The sequence below is a fragment of the Cygnus olor genome, chromosome 5 (assembly GCF_009769625.2).
Source record: "Cygnus olor isolate bCygOlo1 chromosome 5, bCygOlo1.pri.v2, whole genome shotgun sequence".
NCBI classification, from domain to species: Eukaryota; Metazoa; Chordata; class Aves; order Anseriformes; family Anatidae; genus Cygnus; species Cygnus olor.
In genome coordinates, this window is record NC_049173.1 from 35,625,200 (window position 1) to 35,647,678 (window position 22,479).

The 22,479-nt window shown below is 46.6% G+C and overlaps 1 protein-coding gene across 7 annotated transcripts in view; it reads left to right on the plus strand.

Moving 5' to 3' along the window:
* The first annotated feature begins 14,071 nt into the window (after positions 1–14,071).
* The window catches only part of DPF3 (double PHD fingers 3), a 162,748-nt gene continuing 154,340 nt past the window's right edge, over positions 14,072–22,479 (plus strand). For all 7 annotated transcript variants that reach the window (XM_040560605.1, XM_040560607.1, XM_040560606.1 and 4 more), the window contains exon 1: positions 14,072–14,110. In XM_040560605.1, coding sequence (XP_040416539.1) covers positions 14,079–14,110 — 32 coding nt within the window. In that variant the 5' untranslated portion in view covers positions 14,072–14,078. The remainder of the gene's footprint in view (positions 14,111–22,479) is intronic.

Here is a 22,479-nt window from a genome sequence, read left to right on the forward strand (position 1 = left end):
TCTATTGATAATTGTACCTGAGAAGTGCTTGCTGTTCAGTAGTATGCTATGACAGGAGGCTAAAAAAAGCTTAGATTGGGTAGATAGCTGAAAGCAGGACATTAGAGATAAAATAAACATTACAATCAAGTGTAGGTTGCTTGGAAATCTGCAGGCGTAGCTATAGACTAAGTAATGTAAACTGGCTCTGCTGAAGGATAATGACAATTTCATTAAAGAAAATCACTGAAAACCTTAAAAATATTACAAAATAATCAAAACCACAGTTGCCTAGCCAGGGAAAAAAAACAAACAACAAAAAAAAAACCCTACTCCCCTCAAAATAAACTGACAAGGCATTCCATAACTTAATTGTTAACAACCTGAAGAAGTCCCTTTGGTGTTAATTTTGAACCTGCCTTTTAGAAATTGTTTGGCACGTGACATCTTTGTTTTAAGGATTGCAAGAGCTATGCCCCTTCTGGTGGTTGACATACAGTGTATCTCACCTTAACCATCTCTTCCATCTCTTCCAACATTTGACCCCCCTGCCCTGTCCTTTTGTTTGTACAAACAACAGAAGTTGTTCTGTATCTTTGACCGTCCTTGACATCCTTATTTGCGTCTTTTCTAGCTCTAACAAACCGTACAGAGTATTGAGAAATTAGGCACACCATAGATTCTTACATTGTGGCGTAGTGCCTAGAGTGTGCTGTCTTTGACTTGTGACTGAATAGCAAGCTGTTGTTCTCAAGCAGCTCCTGTTTATACCCTAAAATCTTTTTCCTGACTCATAATAAGTAATTCAGAGACTAAAGTTGTATATGGAAAGTTAGGCTTTTTTCCATGTCTGTCACATGCTTTACCTGCCATTTTAGTGTCTTATGATTCAGTGTCTCTCCTGCTGGGTTCAGTTGTGTGGGAACAATAAAGTTCAGTTCCCAAAAAAGCTTCTCTGCAAGTTGGTTGGAAACTGTCACAGAGACCTTCTTCAAAACTTACTTTCAATGTCCTTTCGTTTGGGGGACTGAGGGGACCTTGCTTCAGGGCAGAGCTCGGAAAAAATCCGTTACTTCCAGACCCTCGATTCTACTGCTGATGAAAGGACTTGGAATGCACTAGAAATGTACTGTCTTATAGTAAATGGTTACAGCCTTTCTGAATTAGTGCAAGGTGGTTTGATGCAATGAAAGAGTTTCAATGGAAAGAGTTTATTGAGTGGCCCCGATTTCTTTCTCAATGTTGCTGGTAGTGACAAGCAGTGCTACAGGAACTAGAAATGATGTTATTAAAAGTTTTGTGTGCAGCACAGCCACAAAGGATGTGGCTGTGCCTAATGAGGACAAGAGCTTGGTACTTGCAGTTAAAAAATAATTTATTAGGGCTTGGCTATTGCTGCAGAATCTGGGGTCTGCGCTGCTGCTGGCCTGTGTCGAGCTGCAATATGCAAGGTGTGGTTTAGAAGAAATGCATAGTTTGCCAAATGCTTGCTGAATGTGTGCCACAGATAGGTTCTATTGGTTATGTTATAGTAGATATAATCTAAGGATACAAGCAATGCCATTAAGAGATTGTTGTATCTATCTAAACTGTACCAGTCTTAACGTGTTAAATGTATCCTACCCATTACAAGGAGTGAACTCATAACTGTTCCAGTTCAAAGTTGTCTCCTTAGTATTTTGTAAAAACATTACTGACAGACTGTGCTGGCTGATGAAACAATCTTTCCTCTTCCATTTCTGAAATTCAGACTTGTGACCAGCATTTGTGGTGTGCTTGTGTAAAAGCTTTGTAATGGTGGAGCTTGTAGAGGGGCTGCAAGTCAGCGTCAACCACTGTCTGCAGAACTAGCAGCTGTACTGCTCCACCTGCATGGAACAGTGCCTGAGACAGTAAGTCCTGTAGGATGGCCCAGCAGCTCCTTTCTCGTGCCAAGTTGTGCATAGCTTTGTTCACTTGTAAAGCATACAGTAAGCATGGTACTTGGCTAGTGTAGTTTGTTGCAGTAATTTGGCCCAGTTTACTCAAGCTAGCTGCAGACAGCTCCAGGTTGACTGTGTCATGACGTAGCTGGTAGGTAGGCAAGACTGGCCATGGAGTGTAAAGACACACCCTGACTGATCTGATGCAAAGCCTATTTAAGTCTGTAGGGTTATTTTTATGGAATTTGGATTAGGTGCTAAATCCTGGAAAGGTATTTAAAGGTTCCTTACCTAAAAACCTTTTGCATTTCCCTCAGAGATTCCAGTACACCTTTTGGATCATCTTGCTGAGGCAATGACCTAAAATATCAAAATATGTTTGTTAGAGTTTTTGGTTATTTATAAGTATTGTGGGTCAGATGTGTGATGTGACTACCTAAATTCACCTGAGGAATGAAACAAGCACAGTCTTGTTAATTTTGGGTGTAGCAATTGGATTGTGTCCTTTAATGTTCCTAATGGTAATGGACAAATTATAAGACTTCATTTATTTGGCTTTTCCATTGCATTTTGTTTCAACCTGCCACAGCACCTTCTTTCTTGTAGGAGGCTCTCTGCATGCATTCTGTTCATGGGCAGCCATTTGGTATTAGCTACTGCCGCTGGCTTTTTTTCAGGCTGTTCCATTCTGCCCTGCCACCCATCTGTGGCTGGATGTGGTGTGAAGGGTTGGGTGGGTTGAGGTGGAAAAGTGGGAATTTGCTCTGTGTTAGTGTGGCAGCAGAAGCGTCCTGCCCAGCTTTCAAAATGCTCAAGAGTAATGTCAGGTGCACTGATGCCAAGGCCGGTGACAAACCATTTCGCCACTGTATTCCTTTCCCAGGCAATCCATCAAACTGCTTCCACTTCAGCACAAGTTGGGCTAAGTGGAAGGATTTAAGATGTTTAGGCTGCTAAAGGCTTTTTTTTCTCGAGACAATTACTTGGACTGAGTGTTATGTTTACCCTTCCTCCTTGGAGGAGGACATTTTTTTGTAGTCTGAAGAAACACATTACATGTTGATCTTTGTTTCAGCTTTAAGGAAAGATCTGTCTGTAATAAGCTTGAAAGCTACTATAAGTTTGACAAATGGAAACAATGCCATAATGTATGTGCTCTTAACACAAGAAATATCTGATCTTGAAATTCTGAGTTTGCATTTGTCAAGGGTGTCCACTGGCTGGTATTGCTGACTTTGGCTTTGTTTGGAGCATGGCAAGCTGCTGAGTGATACTTACATTTATGAAAGAAATCTGTTTAAATACTTCTACTTAAATGACTTTGTGTTGTAAGACTTTATCAAAGTAAATGTCTCATATGCTTCTTTGGCTTTACAGGATGTGATTAACAAGTCTCATTTGATAGACAAACAGATTCACAATCAGTCACTGGGGTCAGATTTACTTTCTTTAAAGATCACTGTATGGTGAAGAAATACTAACCTTCATGTAGATGACACTTCCTACATGCTTTTTCATCCTTCGCCTACCTGATTTTTTCCTGACTAAAAATTTTGGCATGAAAGCACTACCTCTGTGTAGGTGTTCCTCTGATCCTTCTGTTTTGTTCTTCACCTGAAGCATCATCATCATCCCTATAAAATCAGACTTGGCTCCTGTATGAATAATTAAAATACTACAAACAGAACTATGATTTCAAGTGAACAGAGCAAAAGTAGACAAAGCACTTCAAAAACTGGCTTTTGAGAAGCATCTCTGTGCTAAGAAAGCAAAGTGAAAAGAAAAACTAATAATGCTGTGTATATAGCACTATCTTTTAAAGTTGTTCTTGGATGTAGTTTTGACATTGTCCCACGGCTTCCAGCCTGACTTCAAAGGTTAAATGAGACTCGGTAGGTCTGTGTTCATGCTTGCACGTGCATGCCCAGATGCCGCAGAGGGACTCTGTTTGCATGTTTGTGTGTTTGCATGTGTACAAAGAATGGTCAAAATAAAAGTCCTGGGATGTAACCTCTTTGTCCTAGCACCAAGATGTGTATTCAGTGTTCTGGGAAAAGCAGAGTGGCGCACAGCCATCCATGACAGCTATATACATATAATATCGTGTGTATATATGATAGATTAAAGAGAAATAAAAGTAGTATTAAGATTGCAAAGTCAAGCCCTCACAAAGTAGGAGAAGCCAGAACAAAGGTTTTCTTCAGAGTTTCAATTCAGCTCCTTTATGTGGATTGCATTATCATAATTTTCAGTTGCAGGGCTGAGTACTTTCTCCCACTCTCCTGTCTTCTGCCCTGCCTTCCGTTGTGCATCAGGAGAGAAAATGCAGAGCAGGAGTGCCAGTCCTTCCTCCTTGCTACCTGATGTAATAGTCCCTCATCCAGAGACTGTTACCGAGAAACAAAACCACGCCAAACTGCTGGACACCTTGGGAATTAAGGTGCTACATCCCCACAGGTTTCTGATGGTGCTTTTCAGTGACTTGCCACAGTTGTGCGTGGCTTTTTTTACACAGGAGAAAATTGTGAAGAGACATGCTTGTTACCAAATGGACTGAGTCTGCTGCATTTCAAAGCTGTGAAGGCGTACAGTCACTCAAACTTACCATCAGATTTTCTTTTAAGACATCATATTTGCTTTTGCTGTGGGAAATGCTTAAACTGTCCCGTGTCAAAACCGCTTTATCCCATTTCTTCTCTCCCGTCCAAAGCAGACCCAAGTGCCCCAGCCTTCTCGGGGGGAAGCCTTTGCACTCGGAAGGCGGGGAGCAGGAGGCTGTGCACCTTCACCGGGGGGAAGGAGCCGCGCTGCGCCGCCCGCCGCGCTGTCCCCTCAGAGCCGCCCCGGCGGGCCGGGACCAGCCGCCAGGGGGCGCCGCAGGGCCGGGCCGCTGCCCGCTGCCCGCTGCCGGCCGGGCACCGAGGGGGCTCCGGGCCGCGGGGCCCTGCGCGGCCTGAGGCGGCCCCGGGCCGAGGGTGCGGGGAGCCGCCGGCGGGCCCAGCGCTTGTTGCGGGTGGGCGCCGCTCGGCGCCTGCTCCCGGTGCTTTTTAATTCAGACCCCGCGTTTATGAGGGCACACCGCGTATGGGCCCAGTCCTGTGCCCGTGGGTACGTGAGGAAATGCTGGTTCTGAGGCCAGGAGCGCTGACTGCTTACCCGGGCTTCAGGCAGTACCCGCCTCTCCGCCGGCTTCACGCAGGGAAAACGTCCACAGAAAGTTTCACGCACAGCATGCGCACGTTTAACAACTTCCATCTAAGCACAGATGAGACTCTGCTTTACTTCATGCCGCTGTAGGTGCAGAGTGAATCCTAGTGGCAGTGCAGCCTGGGCTGGCTTGTGGCAGCGCCCGACAGCCCTTCGTCCTGCTGAGGCCGCCTTGGCAGAACCGAGCCTTTAGGTTAGAGCTGCGTGCTTCAAATGGGAGCACAATCTGACTGGCAGGGATTTTTTGTTTGTTTGTTTTTAATGTCTGTAGCCCAAACGTTTGGCATTAAGGAGACTAAAACTAGGTCCCTAAAACCACTAACTCCCAGAGTTACCCAACAGGAAACACCAGGCGTAGGGACCTGCGTGGAATTTAGGCTGCGTGCATCTTGGCTTACACAGCTATATTGCAGCACACAAAAGTCCTTCAGTCTGCTCTTTCAAGGTGTCCTATAGTTGTGCGCTCTTAGTCTGTAGTGACTCTACATTAGCTATATAATCCCACTCTGATTTTAGATCCTTTCTTCCAAATATCCAGATCTTAGCAGCCATTGCTTCCTAAATTATTCCCCGGTCCTGTTGCACCCCAGCACTTTCTGTTACCTGCATGGCTACTTCTCCTCATCTTGTTTCCACAAGGTCTTTGATAGTATAGCTCACCTTTAGCAAATGAATGGTATCAGTGACTATGTATAGAGAAATGTGTTCTCCTGATACAACTTTTCTGAAAGCTGTGTAGGTCTTCCATATTCATTTAAGGAGAAGAATTTGGGTATCTGTGTAAAGATATGGCCTGGAAAGGAAACTTTGCTAGCGGGTTAGAGTGTGTCTGTATGTTTTGGGGGTGGGGTGGAATTTAAATATGCAGTGATTGCAAAATGAATGCCTATTTTCCCAGCATTCTTGATGCTGTGCTGACAAGTAGGCCAGGCTTGGATGTCCCCAGCACTCCAGACTGGAATAGCGCCCAGCTTTGGAATATAACATGCTTACGTTTGTATCTGGAATACAAGTGGGATTCTCATGTTCGATAATCAGAAGGAGGGAGCGTGAGTGAGGGAAACAGCTGCATGTCTCTGGCACCGTGCTTTGTATACTGACCCTTGTTGTGTAACCTCAGTGCTCCAGAAGTTTGAATCCATTTCAGGAGGTGGGCATTTATTTAGCTGGGAAAAGTGTTAGCTAGTGAATTATTCCAAGTATATAAATAGAGTAAGGGAATCCATCGCTTGTCTGATATGAGAATGATCTTAAGCAATAAGCACCTCTCACCCACAGCAAATGCAAGTATATTTCAGACCATTCTGTGCTATCCTTCCCCTTCTCCCTAAATGGATTTAGCCAATGGCTCTGTCTAGAAGAATGACGAGAGTGGATGGTTATGATTGCTAGGAGAAATTATTACTACATAGGGAGAGAAAATGTTTTAATAAAAGAATTCAGAGAAGAACTAGCCAGTGGCTAGGAGAGGGTAAGAAGCTATTGCAGGGCCAAAAGGGAGCAGCAAAGAATGCAGGTCAGTTATGCTTGCTGGTACAATTACTGAAGAGTTGTAAAGCGAGGCGGGTAAGGATCAGTCCTAAGGCTTTCTTCTGTAGCTGTTGGCTGCACAGAGGTCCTGGAAGCTGGATTCCCACTGCTCAGGTTTGGTGGTGAGATGCTGATGCCTGCAGGAGCCAGGCACGGAAAATCTCCCCTAAGAAAGTAATTTAGTAAACTAGTCTACTTTGTGCAGGCTGGAGCATTGCAGCAGCAGCTGTAATACTGTTCTTTGTAAATGTTTTTACTTTAACAAAATTGTTCTAATGCCTTTAGATCGTATTTCATAAGGGCTTTAGTCATAATAGACACCAGATGGGAGGGAGCATTCTGCTGTGTGTGAGATGGGCAAACCCTTTGGGTTTTGCAAGTGAGTGCAGAATTCAGCACGTAGAAGACACTGACCTTAGTAGGTGACTGGTCTTATCCTAATTCTACAGAGTTTTGCTCTGTTTAAAACGGTAGTGCTTGACTGCTCCTGAACATGATAGGTACCAAAATATTCTAAATGTTACGAGGTATCCTCAGGTATATCTGGTGGCGTGTTTTTTTTTTTTTTTTTTCTGATGTTGAAGATGCCAGTGCTTTCTCTTTCAGAATTAGATGCTGGAATGCTCCTTGCTGGTTGACCTTTACAACAAAAAAGACACTGGAAAGAACAGCAAGGTAGGGCACTTGGGTTTTCTGCATGTGGCACAGCTGGCATGATAGACTGTAAACTTCATGTGATGATGTCATGTTTAGACTTGCATTCTACTCTCAGCTCTTGGGTAGCACTCCTTTCTATCTCCTACCAAGATCTGAAGATGAGTTAAATATGTAGTGTACACGAGTGCTACTTGTAGCAGCGTAGGGGAAAGAGTATGTGGCTGTCAGGCATACCAGCGAACAAGCTTGAGCCTCTATTGCCTGCTTGAGTTCACTCGTAGTAGTTATTAACTGTGATTTTTGGGACGATGCCTGTCTAAACTTACACTTGTAGATATTGGTATAAATCAGAAGCAGTAGTACTGATGAAATGAGTAGTCCCATATTTGCAATACACATGAAGATGAGAATCTGGCTCTGTATATATAGATAACACACATATATGCACACACAGACACACGAGCAAATCCTGCACTAGGCAGTATTTCTTGGGGTTGCACAAGGACTCTACAGGATAGTCCTAGAAATAGCCTAACAAGCAGCATCAGTAACAGCAAAAATATGGGCTTTGAATCAAGCATTATCCTGTCAGCCGCTTTCTTTGCTTGGAATTTCATAATAATCTTTGACATAGTCTTCTTAGCTGCTTTCTGTTGAGGCAGCACAGTAACAGTGTCAGCAAAGGCCTGTCAGCTCAGGCAAAAGCCTCAGCTTTTGTGGAAGATTTGACACAAAGGCTTAGATGTGGTACAGAAATGGATGGGGCAAGAGTTGTATGGCAGAGCTTCCTGCTGGAGAGGTGGCCTCTGTGTTAGAAGGAGGTAGCCTTGACAGCAAAGCTGTTCCACCCTTGGAACACCTTGGGGTGTTAACACACCCCACCTCCCAAAACCCAAACAACAACAAAACAACCCCCCCAGCAACCAGCACCCCACCCTTGGTGAAGCTGTTTTTATGTAAGGGATTTTACCAATGCAGCTCTCTCTGTTCAAGTGTATCAGCAAAATTCTGAAGGAGGGAATTCTGGCCTGAGAGCCTGTTTGGATTAGGGAAATGTATGTCAAATTAGCTTCACAACTGCAAGTTATTGAGACTTGGGGGAGCAAGTAAATCAGGACTAGCTGTACTGTGACTTAGGCTGCAATTACTTTAATAAATTCCCAAGATCTATTTTGTGTTATACCAGTACCTTGTGTCCACTGAGATTTCCAGGAGTCTGCCAACTTTAAGGTTAGGCTTGTCCAAACCTGGTATTTTAGGCAGGTCAGTCAGTACTTTTCTGTTGTTCCTCTCCTCTACCAAAATAAAGTTGGATGGGAAATGGAAAAACAATTGCATGACACTTTTAAAGCTGTTTCTATTTAGCAAGTTTTAAAAGATAACAAAACCAAAAGTATTTTATTTCCCCCTTACTTGTGCTTTCTTCTGGTGTTTGGCCAATCAGTGCAATGAAATGAACTAGCGCCTTCTTATCCCCTCACTAATTCCACTCTGCTGTTTACATGGATTTTTTTTCCTTTCCACCTCAACCAACTCATCAGGTTTTATTTTTCTTATTCTGAACTTTTACAAAGTGAAAGATATTTTAAGTTATAGATTGGCAAGATTAGTCTTCTTTTGGTACTCAAATTGTTTTGAAAGTAATGGAACAAAACAGAATGAAAGGAAAAAAATTGCAGCACAGTATTTTTTCCATATTTATATGGAAGATGAGCTGAAAGCATTGAAGATTTTATTAACTAAGATACTGAAAATAAATATTCGACAGATGTTAATTAAAAATATTAGCAGGTGGGAAATTTTCTGGTTAAGTTTAATTTTAATGTAGTTGAAATAGACTGGTTTTATTATAAACTGTATAACTAATCTGTGTACTACAAAAGTAACCTGTTTTAATGTATTTATGATAACATCTGTTCCCTTGGCCCTATAAAATCTGAAATACATCTTATAAACAAAGAAGTTAGGATACTGAAAGAAAAGTTGTTGTTATTCTCAAGCTGTGTCTGCACAGCTCACTTCTGCCTACGGTTTAAATGAATAAAAATACCAATCTCCACAGCGGAGTCACCAGATAGTCAGTGAAATATTCGTTCCTTTCTTCAAGGTGGTCCCATCAGTAATGAAGGTGAAGCTGTTCAGATCAAGAGCAAAATTCAAAGTTAACACTCTTTGAATGAATGTGGCAGTTTGTTTTTTCTCCGAGTTGTTAATTTTCTCAGGTAGAATGCTATCACTATTCATTATGCTCAATCCAAATGTTAAACCTGTCTTAGAATCTTAAGAATTACGGATTACGGTGTGTGTGCTCAGTGCTTATTAGAAATAAGATAGAGTAGCAAGGTAATACATTCTATTTTCTACTCTTGGGCAAGAGGAGGTCATCATGTTACTGTGCTCTTTGACCTCATTTGAAATCTGTGTTTCAAAAAAAAAAAAAAAAAAAAAAGGTGGTTAAAACTGTATGCAGTATGCAGTCAGACCCTCCAGACTCCATCCACAGTGGTGATGAGGAACTTGTTTGGAGGGTCAAATCAGACTTTATATACTTTACTCAGGTCACTCAGATAAGATGCATCCATGTTGGAGCAGACCTTTAGCATTTGGTCCAACTGACTGAGCAACAGTTTGGGGTGTGGGACAGCCTGCACCTGTCCATGCAGGTATGCCCTGATATGTACCATCGACTCCCTCTGAGATTCAAGGCACCTTAGAAACTCCCTTTTAGCCCTGCACCAGGAACAGATGGAGGCAGGGAGGCATAACGTTATTTCAGATGAATTAGGGGACCGTCTCTGTATCCCACTAATGGATGTAGATGTAGAAATTATTTTCCCTGCCTTTTAATGGAGGGGAGTGAAAAGGACACCGAAATGGTTCACATCTCTTTTATTTTCCCTAGCTAGCTATTCATTTAAGGAATTACAAGGAAGACAAACCTGTGAGCATGGATATTAAATCTTGCACTTCAGGAGATAAAGATATGCATTTTCCTTCTGAGTCACTTTGTTCTTTAGGTTGTTTTAGGCAGTTGGGGGAAACTAAAGAACAATCCATAATAACATAAAAAATTTTCTAACCACCCTAAATAGATTTTCAGCACTCTGTCAGAGCGGAAACTAAAACTTGGAGCCTCAAACAAATTCCATTTCCCCAAACTTTTGAAAACTTCAGATCGAGACCTTAGTGTACTTATCTAGTAGCAGGGACTCATCTTTAGTGTGAAAAATACACTTATTTTGTCACTTATTTCATTTAAAAATAAGGAGACTTGAGCCCATATCTTGGCAAAGATATAACCCAGGTGTAATATGATAGAAAACTGAATAGTGAATACAAAATTAAAACCTTGGGTAGTCAGAATCAGGCCCTAAATGAAGCGAGCCTGAAGGCATCTGAAAACTGTTGCTGTAGCTGTAGAGGGGAGTTTTGCTTTTAGGAAAGGAGGAAGAGGGGGAAAAAAATTGAGGTCACCTTTTAAGAATGCGATTCCCAAAGTTACAAAGAATGAATCATTGGCGCCAATTTTTACGCTGTGTAGCTCCCTGGTTATCTTTGTTATGCTGACTGTGTAAGATTTTTCGTGATGTGTCTGTAGAGGGCTGGTGTTGAGTCTGTAACATTGACACTCTGATATTGTTCCCTCCCCTTTCAGCTAACTCAACTATTGGTAAAGATCAAAGAAAAGGAGGAGGAGGGCTGACAAGAAACAGTGTATGAGAGATGCCTGCAAAGCTTTAAATAAATAAAAAGGGGTTAAGACTTCAAATCTGTTGCAGGATATCTGTGGAAGTGGGGCCCTGTTTTGCTGTAACAAATTAAGTCTTCTTTCACTGAGCATGCTGAGTACTTTTATCTGTATGAATCTGGTCCTTTGAGTATTAATGTATTTGGACAAAACACAGTTGTATATTACTGGACATATCTGGAAATATTAAAGCTGAAAAAAGCATGTGGCTTCTAGTAGACTACCAACTGTTTCTTTTGTGTTTCCCTCCACAGCAAAATTAGATCAGTGGCTTTCAGTGTTACTGTCTAGTTTGTTTCACTTTCCAATTCACAAGAGTTGAGGAATGTGTAAGCAAGAACCTAACCTTCCCTAGCTCCAGAAAAGAACAACTCTACGTTAAAACTTAACAAGATAAAAGGGAAAACAGGAGACAATAAATAGAAGGTAAAACTCTTTCACAGTGAGTGGTCCTTAGCCAAAATAAGGCTTTGCAGGGTGAGCAGGAATGTTTTTGACCCCTCACATAAAGTATCAATGTTGTTGCATTATGTAAATAACAGAAGTGCGGATCAGGATGGTAGCAATATGATGTATGAGACATGACACTTCCAATACAGTGGAAAGAAAGGACACTGTTTTTCTTCTACTTGGGTAGAGATCAGCTGCAGTTGTGTTTACAGGGCCTGGGGTGAGGATGTGGATTCTACCTTCTAAAGCCCTGTTCACTCCAGCCCCGTAGGGGCAGAATGCTTAGGCTTTGTGTTGATGCCTCAGATTTTACTGCAATAGTTTTATGTCAAAACCCACCTTCCTTTTTTTAAAAATATAGACGTTGGCTGTCCAAACAGTTGGCAACCATTTATTAAAAATATGCCCACCTAATGTTTTTATGGTGAATGTTGTTAGGGTAGATATATATTCTTGCAGCTTCCTCCTAATGTTCTGGGTAGGTTTGAGTACAACTATCAGAAGCTAAGTGAGAATGTAAGTTCCTGAAGTTGGAACTTAGTGTAACTGAGTGTGTTTCAGATGTGTGGGGCTTGAATTGCTGCTTACGTCTGGTGTAAATCCACATTAACAGTATTTATTAGTGATTTATAGTAACCTAAAAACAGAATAAAAATCATAAACCATCTGTTGATGATGGAGTAGTGTGTGTATGTGGATATGGAGCTCTCTGTGGTATGATTTAAATGTTTTATTAACGTGAGTTTGCGATGGTCCCCTTACTTTCAGATGGTGAATCCATGAATAAGTTATGTAGGTCATTACCAAGGAAATGCCACTCATGCTCCGTGCCTCTTTTACAGCGCTAACAGTAATCCGAACGCTGTGGAATTCTCCGGGAAGCACGCTGTAGGAAAACCAGGTATGAGCAGCGCCGCATGTCTTCGTTCTCACGGGTGAGACTTCCCACTGTGCTGATAAGGCAGCTCTGGCCTTGGCCTTTTGGGAGATTTCTCTGAGCGAGGCAGTTCTGACAAGTTCCCCTGGCCAGTAACACGGGATCGGGCTGGGAAAAAAGCCCATCAACCCTCCAGGCTCGCCTGTGGCAGATACCGCTGTTTGTTGGGGTTGCTGGTAGCGGAAAAAGGCCCAATGTGCAAATAACAGGGGCAGCAAGGGAAGTACGTGTGTATTGCCAAAATGGGATCAAGCCTCTCTCCCCACAAAGCTGCAAGATCCCCTTGCCTGCTGAGCAGGAATGGGACTATACATCCAGCCAAACAGGATCAGAGGCTTGTTAAACTTCTAAAACTGACCTCAAACTTTTTTTTTTTTTTTTTTTGCTTCTCTAAAAATGTCACCATTTTGCATCAGAGTGTCTCAGGGCTTTCCAGAGCACGACTGAACTTTGGTGCCTTCTCTCAGCAGCACAGTTCTGCCTCCAGTTCTGCAGCGTGCACAGCATGGCGATAAGTCAAACCAGAAACCCTCACAACAGTGGGATGGGATGCAGGTCACTAGCTGAGGGGCTGGTCACCAGTTCAGGTGCACGCAGACTGCTCATTTCTTTGCAGCGCGTGCACCGACTGCGTGTTTGTGAAGACTCGGCAGTTTGTGGTTAGCTTTTCCTGTGAACAGTGAGAGAGTGCTAACAGGAGGGTCTGACGTTACCTTCAGTGTCACCTGGGCCGCTGCTATATGCAGTAATATCAGTTAATACGATAATGGAAACATTCTTAAGGATTGCTTCCCAGAACCGTGTTTTGGGACAGATCTCGGCACGTTGGCAACCCCCCAGCTGCCAGGACGTCTGCTTCTCCTAAGCCGGGCTTGTAACCGGCTGCCTCAGAGGGAAGAGCCGGCTCCCTCCGCTTGGCACGGGAGCTGGGTTCACCTGGGAGCTAGCAGCGCGTTGGGAAGAGGGGCCAAAAACAAATCTTAAAAAGTGAAACCTCGTGCCAACTTGTGGTGAATTTTAACAAATGGAAGTGATGCGGTGCTCCCTTCTCCCTCCGTGCCTGTGTGTAACAGTTCCCGTGTCGCTGCTCTCCTCTGCCCCGGTGCCGGGAGGCTGCGTTGTGCCGGACACCTGCGGGCGAGCTCTCGGTCCTTGCGGCCCCCGCGAAGCCGAGCCCGGGAGCCCAGCGCTGTCGGCGCTCCCGCACCACCTGGCTCCCGCCGGCGCTCCCGGCCGCTTCGGAGGCGGCGGGTCCGCGCGGTTCGGCCGCCTCCCGTCCCCGTCCTCCCAGCGGCGACTTCGCTCGAGTTTGCTCCCGTTACATAAGCGCGGCGGGGCAGGCTGGAGGGGCTCGGAGGGGCGCGGCGGGCGGCGGGGCGGCGCGGGGGCTCCCCCGGGGGGGCGGCGGGGGGCGGCGGGCCGGTGCCGGGGCGCGCTGCCCCTTTAAGGGCCGCCGGGCGCCCGCCGCACGGGCAGGGAGCGACCTCCGGGCTTTGACAGCTCCCCGCAGGACTCCCCGCGCCGCCGGCCCCGCCCCCGGCGCGCCATTGGCCGGCGGGCCGGCACGCCGCGCGCCGATTGGGCGGCCGCTTGCCCTGAGCGAAGCTTTAGAACTCCGAGCCCCAATATTCGGTTACATTGTAGCAAAATGGCGACTGTCATTCACAACCCCCTCAAAGCGTGAGTACCGCCCGGCGCCCGCCGCCGCCGCCGCGCCGCGGGGTGCGCCCCCCGCCGCCCCGCCGAGCCGCGCCCCGCCGGGCCCCGCCGCTCCGCCCGCCCGCCCGCCCCCCGCCTCCCCCTGCCGCTCGCGGCGTGCGCCCCGCGCCCCGCGGAACCCGCCTGAACCCCCGAATTCGTTCCCCGGGCGCTCCGGGGCTCTGGGGCACGGCGGCGGGGGGCGGCGGAGGGCCCCGCTGCGCGGCTCTCGGCGCGTCCCGCCGGCCCCCGGGGGTGCGCGCACTTGACAGCGTCCTGCGGGGCCGGGCTGGGCTGGCGGGGGGCGGCCCGAGCCGGAGGGGGGTCGGGGCTCGGCTCCGCCGCAGCCCCCGGAGGAGTTGGGGCTCGCGGGGGGCTCGCTCCGGCGGCGGGGGCACGGCCGGCGCAGCTCGGTGCGCGCGGGGCTGTGCGGGCGGGGAGCGGGGAGGGAGGGACGGCGGCGGGCTCGCCTTAAATGAATGACTCGGGCCCGCCGCTGGCGGGTTTGGGGCAGGAAGTCCGGAGGGCTGCTTTGCATATGCCAGGCTTTCGCTTTCCCGAGCGGCGGGGACTTGAGCGCGTCTGCGGCTCGGGGTCGCAGCGAGCGCGGGCGGGGAGCGCCCCGGGGCAGCCAGCGGGGACGGGGACACCGGCAGGGACGGGGGCAGGTGCCGGTGCCCGGCCGTCCCCGGCCTCCCGAGCCCGGAACGGGAGCGGCCGCCGTCTTCTGGCTCGCGTCCTTTATTTTCCTTGTGGTCCGCGGCGCGCACCGCTAATCCCCGGAGGCATTAGGGAGAGGGGGATTTGGCCCCGGCCGTGGGGACAGGAGCTGCCGGAGCCTTGCCCGAGCGACTTCTCCGCGCGCGGGGGCAGCGCTCTCGCTAACGACGCGGAGTACCTGCCGGGGCCGCTTCGTTTGCACTTCCCGGCTGCACCGAGTGGGTGTTTTTATGCCTTTGAGTTTTCAGAGATGAAATTGAGGCTGAGAGTCTCTTTTCTTTTCTTTTCTTTTTTTTTTTTTTTTTTTGACTCAAGTCTCTCCGGCTGGAGTTGGAAAACCCCTCGGAGGTTTTTCCAGGGATTCCTGCCGCTGCCTCAGCGCGGAGGGAAGGGAGGGCTGGAGCTGGGAAGGGGCTCGCACGGTCCCCGGCGGGCAGCGAGCTGCCCTCCCGCTTGCCGCCCGGCCCTCCGGTGGCACCGCACCGCGGCCAGCGGGGAGCGGGAGCGCAGGTCCCGAGGGGGCCGAGCGGGCTCTGCCGGCCCCAGCCCCGGCCCCGCCGGTCCCGGCCCGCCGCGCACTTCTGCAGCCGCCGGCAACTTCTCGCCCCGGCCGCTCCGCCCCGGGAGGCTCCAGTCCGCTCGCCCCGGGCCCTCGGAAGTGCCAGGCCGGCCCCCGGGAGCAGGAGCGGACCGGCGGGGGGCGCGGAGCCCCCGGGGGGAGCGGGCGCCGCCGTGCGGGCGGCCCCGCTGTGGGGCTGCCCCCCCGGAGGGCCGCGGGGACCCCTGCCTGCCCCCGCTGGGGTCGGGGAGGGCAGCATCAGGCCGGGTCCGATCCGTTCCTACTTCCTCCCCGGGGGGCGAGGAGGAACAATAGGCACCCGGTGCCGGGGTCGCTTTTCTCCCCGCGCCTCCCAAAGTACTGGCGCTGCGCGGGGTGCGTGTGGGGGAGTTGGTGCTGGCTGGCTGACACCATCTGCGTTTTTTATTAACAAGTTGTTTAATAAAACATCTTATTTTCACTTATTCTTGAAAGTTGCTTATCGGGAAACAATACACATGTAAATAAATTATGCATGGGCTAAATTAGGACAAAAGCGGTAGGACACGTAATAGGGTGAAGGATGCAGTGTACAGTATTTTATCCTCATGTGTCCTTCCTGACAATGAGAGGGAGCTGAATGACATTTGCATTTCCTCTGTCTGCGTTTTGATTGTATCGCAAAACCCACAAACGCCCCCTACAGAAACTGGCCACACAAAGGTTTTGCTCTCAGATGGGGGACAATGTCGAGACTGAGAAATCCTAGCTCAGGTATCGAGCAGCTCCCCGTGTGTGCTTGTGCATTTAAGTGTGTCCAATATGCAGTCTCTCCCCAGCGCTTGGACACACATGTGGCCTTATTCATGCTAGGCTAGTCCCTCGGGGTAACGTATTCCAGTGTACCTGAACATCTGGGGGAATACATTAGGTAGAATAGCTCAGTCCCTTATCGATGAGGGGCACTTCCTTACATTCAGCTCGCCTCCTTCTCTACCTCTTCTCACTTGCCGCTTCTCTTTCGGGGCTTTCGTCCCTCTGCTGTTCTCTTCACGTCTTCCAGTGATCCAATCAACCTGGCACAACTGCCTGTTGTTTCTGCCATTTAATACCTGGTTTACCAACACAGCGCTACAGGCAAAAATATTGGAGATCTAAGTTTAACCGACCTGGGAAACAAGGGAAAGGCAGTAAGTGTCTGGACAAACGCATTCTTCTTCATCTGTGGAAAAGGCAGTACTCAGACAGCTTTGGTGGGGCAGCAGTGGATTTGAAATGCTGGATTTGTTGGGCTGTCTTTTCCAGTAGCCTGAGTACTTATCTCCATGTTTTCTCTTTCCATCTTCTACTCCTTTGAATATCTTAATGTGGAGATATTTGAGCAGGGCAATAGAAGAAACAAATGCCGTTAAATAGTATTCTGAGTGACTTAAAATGTCAGTCAGAAATCTCAGTGGACTTTGTAAACATTAATTAATTAAACCTCTCAACACCCCTGCGAAGAAAGGATTATTGCCTTTGTTTTATGGACAACTGAACTAGGACAAAGTGGTTAAGAAACTTTCTGATTCAAAGATCGAGCCTAGAACGCAGCAGTTCGGCTTCCAGCCCTAGCACCTCGTCACGTTTTCCCCATCTCTGCCTTATTAGTGATGTGCATATGGTACCATAATGCATTTAATGTAATTAAGATCTTGTAATTTACAGAGTCTTATCTAGAAGCAGAGCTGATTTTTCCCCCCACCCTTTCTCTGTCTTTACTCCCACAGCTGACTTTTATTTCAGGTTGTCAATTAAACATACTCACTGCAACATATGTTAGGCTATTGCCTTTTCTGCGTGTGAGATTCCCTCATGCTGTAGCTCTCTGCCTGAGCGCGCACGAGAGGAGCTGCTGCCGCTGCGTAGCCTGGCCTCAGAGTAAGTAGCAGTGCCGGTGCTCTCCTGTGCTTTCGCTCCAGACAGCCCGTGGGGCAGAAGAAGCGAGCTGCACCCCCGTTGTGAGGCTGGGTCACCTACCTGCTGGCTGTGCTGCTGGACAGCTTTGATGTACGGGGAGAGGTTTATTCCCAGCCACGCGTCTGGGGAGCGTATCGGTGCGGTCTGGTGTGTACAGCGCTGGAGCTGACCTTATAAACCCTACCAGGCCTGTTCTGTGTCTGCGCTCCCGCTGCAAACAGGCAGTAGTGGGTGGTTTTCCAGTCGCTGTGCCTTCTCAGATAAAACTGCCTTGACAGCCCGCTCTGGCCCCTGGGCTGCCAGTTGGCCATCCTTGTGATGAATTCTGTGGCATGAGGCACCTGTGGGAAAAAAGGTCGGTGCTCACATCCTTGCTTAATGTCAGCATCAGACCAGAGTAGGTCTTTGGGTCTTGTATGGCAAGAGTATTTCATAAGTGTTAACTTGGGTTGGAATTCAAGCTGGGGACTCAGAACTGTTTCCACATCCTGTTACCCACCCCTGAAACAACGCTATGTTGTGATTAAGTGCTTGTGAAGACTTATATATATACACATTTTTTCCCCTGAATGTTGTTGCATAAGCATCTGGTTGCTAATTTTTAGTATTAAAGTGAAAGTATAACGTGCTGTGCTTTTTTCAGCAGGTGGAAGCAGCGAAATAGGTGGACAGTTAGGTTGCCAGTTCAGTGTTTACAAGTGACGTGAAGGTGATTTTAATGTGGCTTTGTAGAAGGGAGTTTTCTTCTGCTTGACAGAACAGGGTTGTTGGACGCATTAAATCATGTACCAAAATCTCTACAGTGTTTCCAGTATGGCTCTGAAGTCACTTAAAAACATAAATGAGCCCTACTGTGACACATTTCAAGCCAAAACTGTTGCCCACATGAACGCTCTCTTTTCTGTATCCCAGCACCAGTCTTCAGAGAAAATGATGGATGAATGTTTTTGTATTTATGCAGGGAAACATGAGCATAAGAACAAAGTTGGGGGTGAGAGTGGGAAGAGAGAAGCCAAGTTATGAAGACCTGAGGATATGCTGGTTTGAATATGGGAGAGTCTGATAAATATGTTACTAGTTACAGTGTTTTGTCTGGTTGCATGAGTAACTTGTGCATGATTAGTTGTTGTAGGTCTTTTGTAATTTTTGTTTTGTTGGTGTGGATGGATGGAGCTTGTGCCATAAAATTGTCACTGGAAAAAAAAAGATTTTTAAAACATGCTATTTGTGGTGTGTGAAAGCAATGTTGAACTATCTGGGGTGGGCTACAAAGAGCCAAAACTATGATTATTTTTTTTTGGAGGGTGTAATCATTTAAAGGTAAGCATGTGTCCAATGGTCTGTGTTCGTGACGCCCATTAGATTGGATTCACAGTGTACTAATGGGAACAGTTCACCAGAGCACGCACGAGCACAGCACATGAAGCGAAATGGGGTTCTGTCTTCAGAGGGAGTCGTGGTGGACTCTAGTGAAGGTAACGTGGCTCATCTGTTGTGCAGCCTAATGAAAATTAATTTCCTCCTCTGCTTTCCTGAAACTGCAAGTGTGGTTTTCTGGGGTTGCTCTCAAGAATAGACCTTGTCCTTCTCGTTGGCTGTGCCACTGCTGTCCAGAAATGAGACATTCCAGTGTGTTTGTTGTCTGGAATAATGCATCTTTTAGAATTATCATTTGCTGAGACTGGTGTTTTCTCATTCTGGTTTGCCTTTCATGTCAGAGCTGAATTTCTTTGCTTGGTAGATCAATTTTACAATCTTGGTATTTATTCTGGGCTCATCGCTGTGTTGTCTCTGTATGTAATGTTGCCTTGAGCAAGAACAATTCCTGTATTGTTTATCCCTGAGGACTTGTAGGAGTAGAACGAATCTGGCTTGGGAGCTGAAGATATTTTTCCCGTTGGACAAACAGACCTCTGATCTGAGGATTCCCTGGCCTGGGTGGCATGCTCCCTCATGCAGGGAAGCAGCACTGAGGCAGCATTGCTCAAGGTCTGTTCTGAGGGCTTCATTAGGACAGTGCTGCTCTTCTGGCTTTGCCTGGGAGTTTTGCCCAGGGTGCACAGACTGAGGTGTGTTAATTACTTCTTTAGTGCCAGTCCCAGTTTTACCATTGGCTTGTTCCTTTCAAGAGAAGTGGTATCATCAACATAATCTAGGAGAGAACATACCCTTAAAATCCATCTTTAGCAACTTCTGTCAGGTGGAAGTGCTCCTTTCTTCTCTTCATAAACTTCTCAGCAGTTTGTGGAACAATCCCAAATATGCTGGAGCACTGCGTGAAAAGCAGAAAGTGATTTTTACTTTCCAAAGAAAGAAGAAAACTGTCCACTGTATTTTTACTGTCCAAACTGAGTGACATGCAACAAATAACATAAGTGACTGCTTGAATACTGAATGTTCAAAATTCTTATTTATCTTTAATGGCCTAAATTATTAGAAATACCATGCTTTTTTTCCCTATTGTTATATATGGTTTATTTCCCAGAAGAGCATATTTTAACCACAGATTCCCAGCAGATGTCTCGGAGAAGAATAATGCAGTGTCTCAATAGCTGCTGGCAAATATCCTTCTCACACCCCCACCTTCTCCAGCATGGGAATAGCAGGGGTATGTCAGCACGTGTCTCGGTTTTCAGGTTACCTGCTTGAGCCGGGTGCAGCAGGAGAGCTGCAATTCCAGCCACATGGAAGGTTTTTCTGGCACCCCAGCGCTGTCTAGGGGGAGGCTTCGCAGGGAGTCACCGGAGGAGCGAGAGCAGGGCAGGGACGGGTACTGATGAGTGTGCGCTGGGTGGCTGTGATCAGCAGCGTGTGCTTGCCAAATCCTGACTCATTCATTTTTCGTTCTGCTGAGCTATAGCTGGGAGAGAGTCCCCTGCTCAGGTGCTGGTGGAGACACTGACTACATCAGTGTTGTTCTTCTGGGGAGAAAGGCTGGAAGTGACATTTAATATTGCAGTCTCTTGTGACAGAGCTGATCCAGCCTAACTGAGGCTCATCTCGCCATTCACGCAACACTGTGAGTTGTATCAGTCTTTGGCACCTGATAACGCTGCCCTTGCTTTCTGATAATTTTTATAAATCACAATAAAATGTCAACTGTAGGGTGCATATTAAATCTAAGTATGCAAAAGAAAGAAACTCCAGATACTTTAGTTTCTCCCCCTTGCTTCTTGCCAGATCCCCTGTCATTTTGGCTCCTGTACACGTTGTAAAGGGCACTCTGGCTGGGGCAATAAGTTGTTATTTAGGCTCCTGAAGGTCTTGGTTAAGACATTGGACTAAATTCTTTACAAACACATGGCTTAATGGTTCCCACCTCGTAGGGCTCAAAAATCTAAATAGGTTGGACAGTGCAAAGAAAATCAGGTGCAGAGCAGTGAAATAAGGCCATGTCCCGAGTTGGTTAATTCCAGTCTGCCCTACCGCATCAGCTGGCAGTGCTGATTTGATCTGATCAGATGCGGGCATGCTACTCCTGCCAAAACACAAAGTACAGTGCTTATGCTGCTTTTATGCTTTGGGTTGGCTTCATGCTAGCCACAGGAAGATAGATTATGCCTGCTGGAACAAAATTACCTCTTCGAAACATTCTGAGTGTTTTTCGTGTTTTGGAAGAGTGAGCGACTGCCAGTTCAGTGCTTTGTGTCACACAGCTCTGGAGTTTTTGGTCTGGTTCTAGCAATTCTGCAGTTCCTAGTGTTTGTTGTCTTGTGGATCCACAGCCGAAAGTGATTAGTCAGAGTCGGGAGAAAAATTGAAATGGCTGGAGTTAGATCTCAGGTAGCTCACTGTCCAGTGAACTGTGTTGTTGGGAAACTTATAATGGAGACAACAGAGTTAATATTATTTCTTCAAGGGAAAATTAATATTCTTATTTCCATTTCCTTCAAGAACAGTCCTGAGGAAAGTAATCCATGGATTTGTGACTTTTCAAGTATTTTGGCCTCCGTACAGTTTCGTGAGAGATTGTGGGTAGCCAATGATGGGGACAAATACATTTTTTTTATGATTACGTTAAAACCGATGCAATCTGAATAAGGAATAATGGAAACAGTGGGTCAGAAGGATGTTTTACTGCTCATCTCCTTTGGTCTTGACCATGAATAAAAACTGCATCATGCCTGAAGCTGCTGTCCTGTTGAGTGTTGTGATAAATCGCACACCAGAATCCAGTATCAGAAATTTTAACATGGGCCCACTTATATCTACAAGTTGCCCTGACTGCTACTGCTTTTTTTTTTAAGGGATTTTGAAGACCGTAGGTTTCTGTGTTTTCTATGGACTCCTTATCCTTGCAGTTTTCTCTTCGTTAGCATATACCTGATGATGTGAAATAGGGAACAGATCAGGAGCACAGCTCCAATTCGTAGCTCAGCACCTTTTATAGCTGGGCTGGGGCTAGTGCTGGCTAACAGGCATGTGAGACGTGCTGGGAAGACTCCACAGTGAGGAGTTTCTCCACAGGTGTGGTTTGATTGCAGCATTGAGATACTTCTTTTACTGCTTCCTCATAACTGACTGACTCCCAGACTTCAGCGTTTAGAAGGACTTTTCCAAAAAGGCACGTGTCCCTCTGTTCGTTTTGGTGACGTTAGTCCCCAGGGATCAAATGGCACGTGGATGAATGTGATGTTAATGCCTCCCCAGGTAGAATGGGGCCCCAAAGACCTCTCCCTTCTCTCTCTTCTCTTACATTGATAGAGTTGAATAGGAACTTCAGAAGGTTAGCTGGTGTTACGTTGATGGCAAACAGGCATTCCTGAGGTCAAAATGCAACCAAAAAATATTGTTGGGGAAATATGTGGAAAACCCTTCTCAATTTCATGTCACCAGCTCTGATTCATTGTTGTTGATAAGCTCAGCTAAATGTTTTATCTTTTCTTAGCTTTCCTCTCCCCCGCCTCTCAACCTCTTTCCCCCATTGACCTCTACGAGCACAGCCCTAGCTGTTGATTTATCAGGGCAGGCTAGCTCAGCACTGTGTGGAGATTGCTTTTAATTAACTCTCTTCATTTTTTCCAACCTTCAGGGAGCAGCAACCCTTTAATGATTTTAATATTTTATCTGGATTTATATCCACCTTATGTGTTGTTTGTTGCTCTGCTTCCTCACATGTTCTTCTTGAGTCATT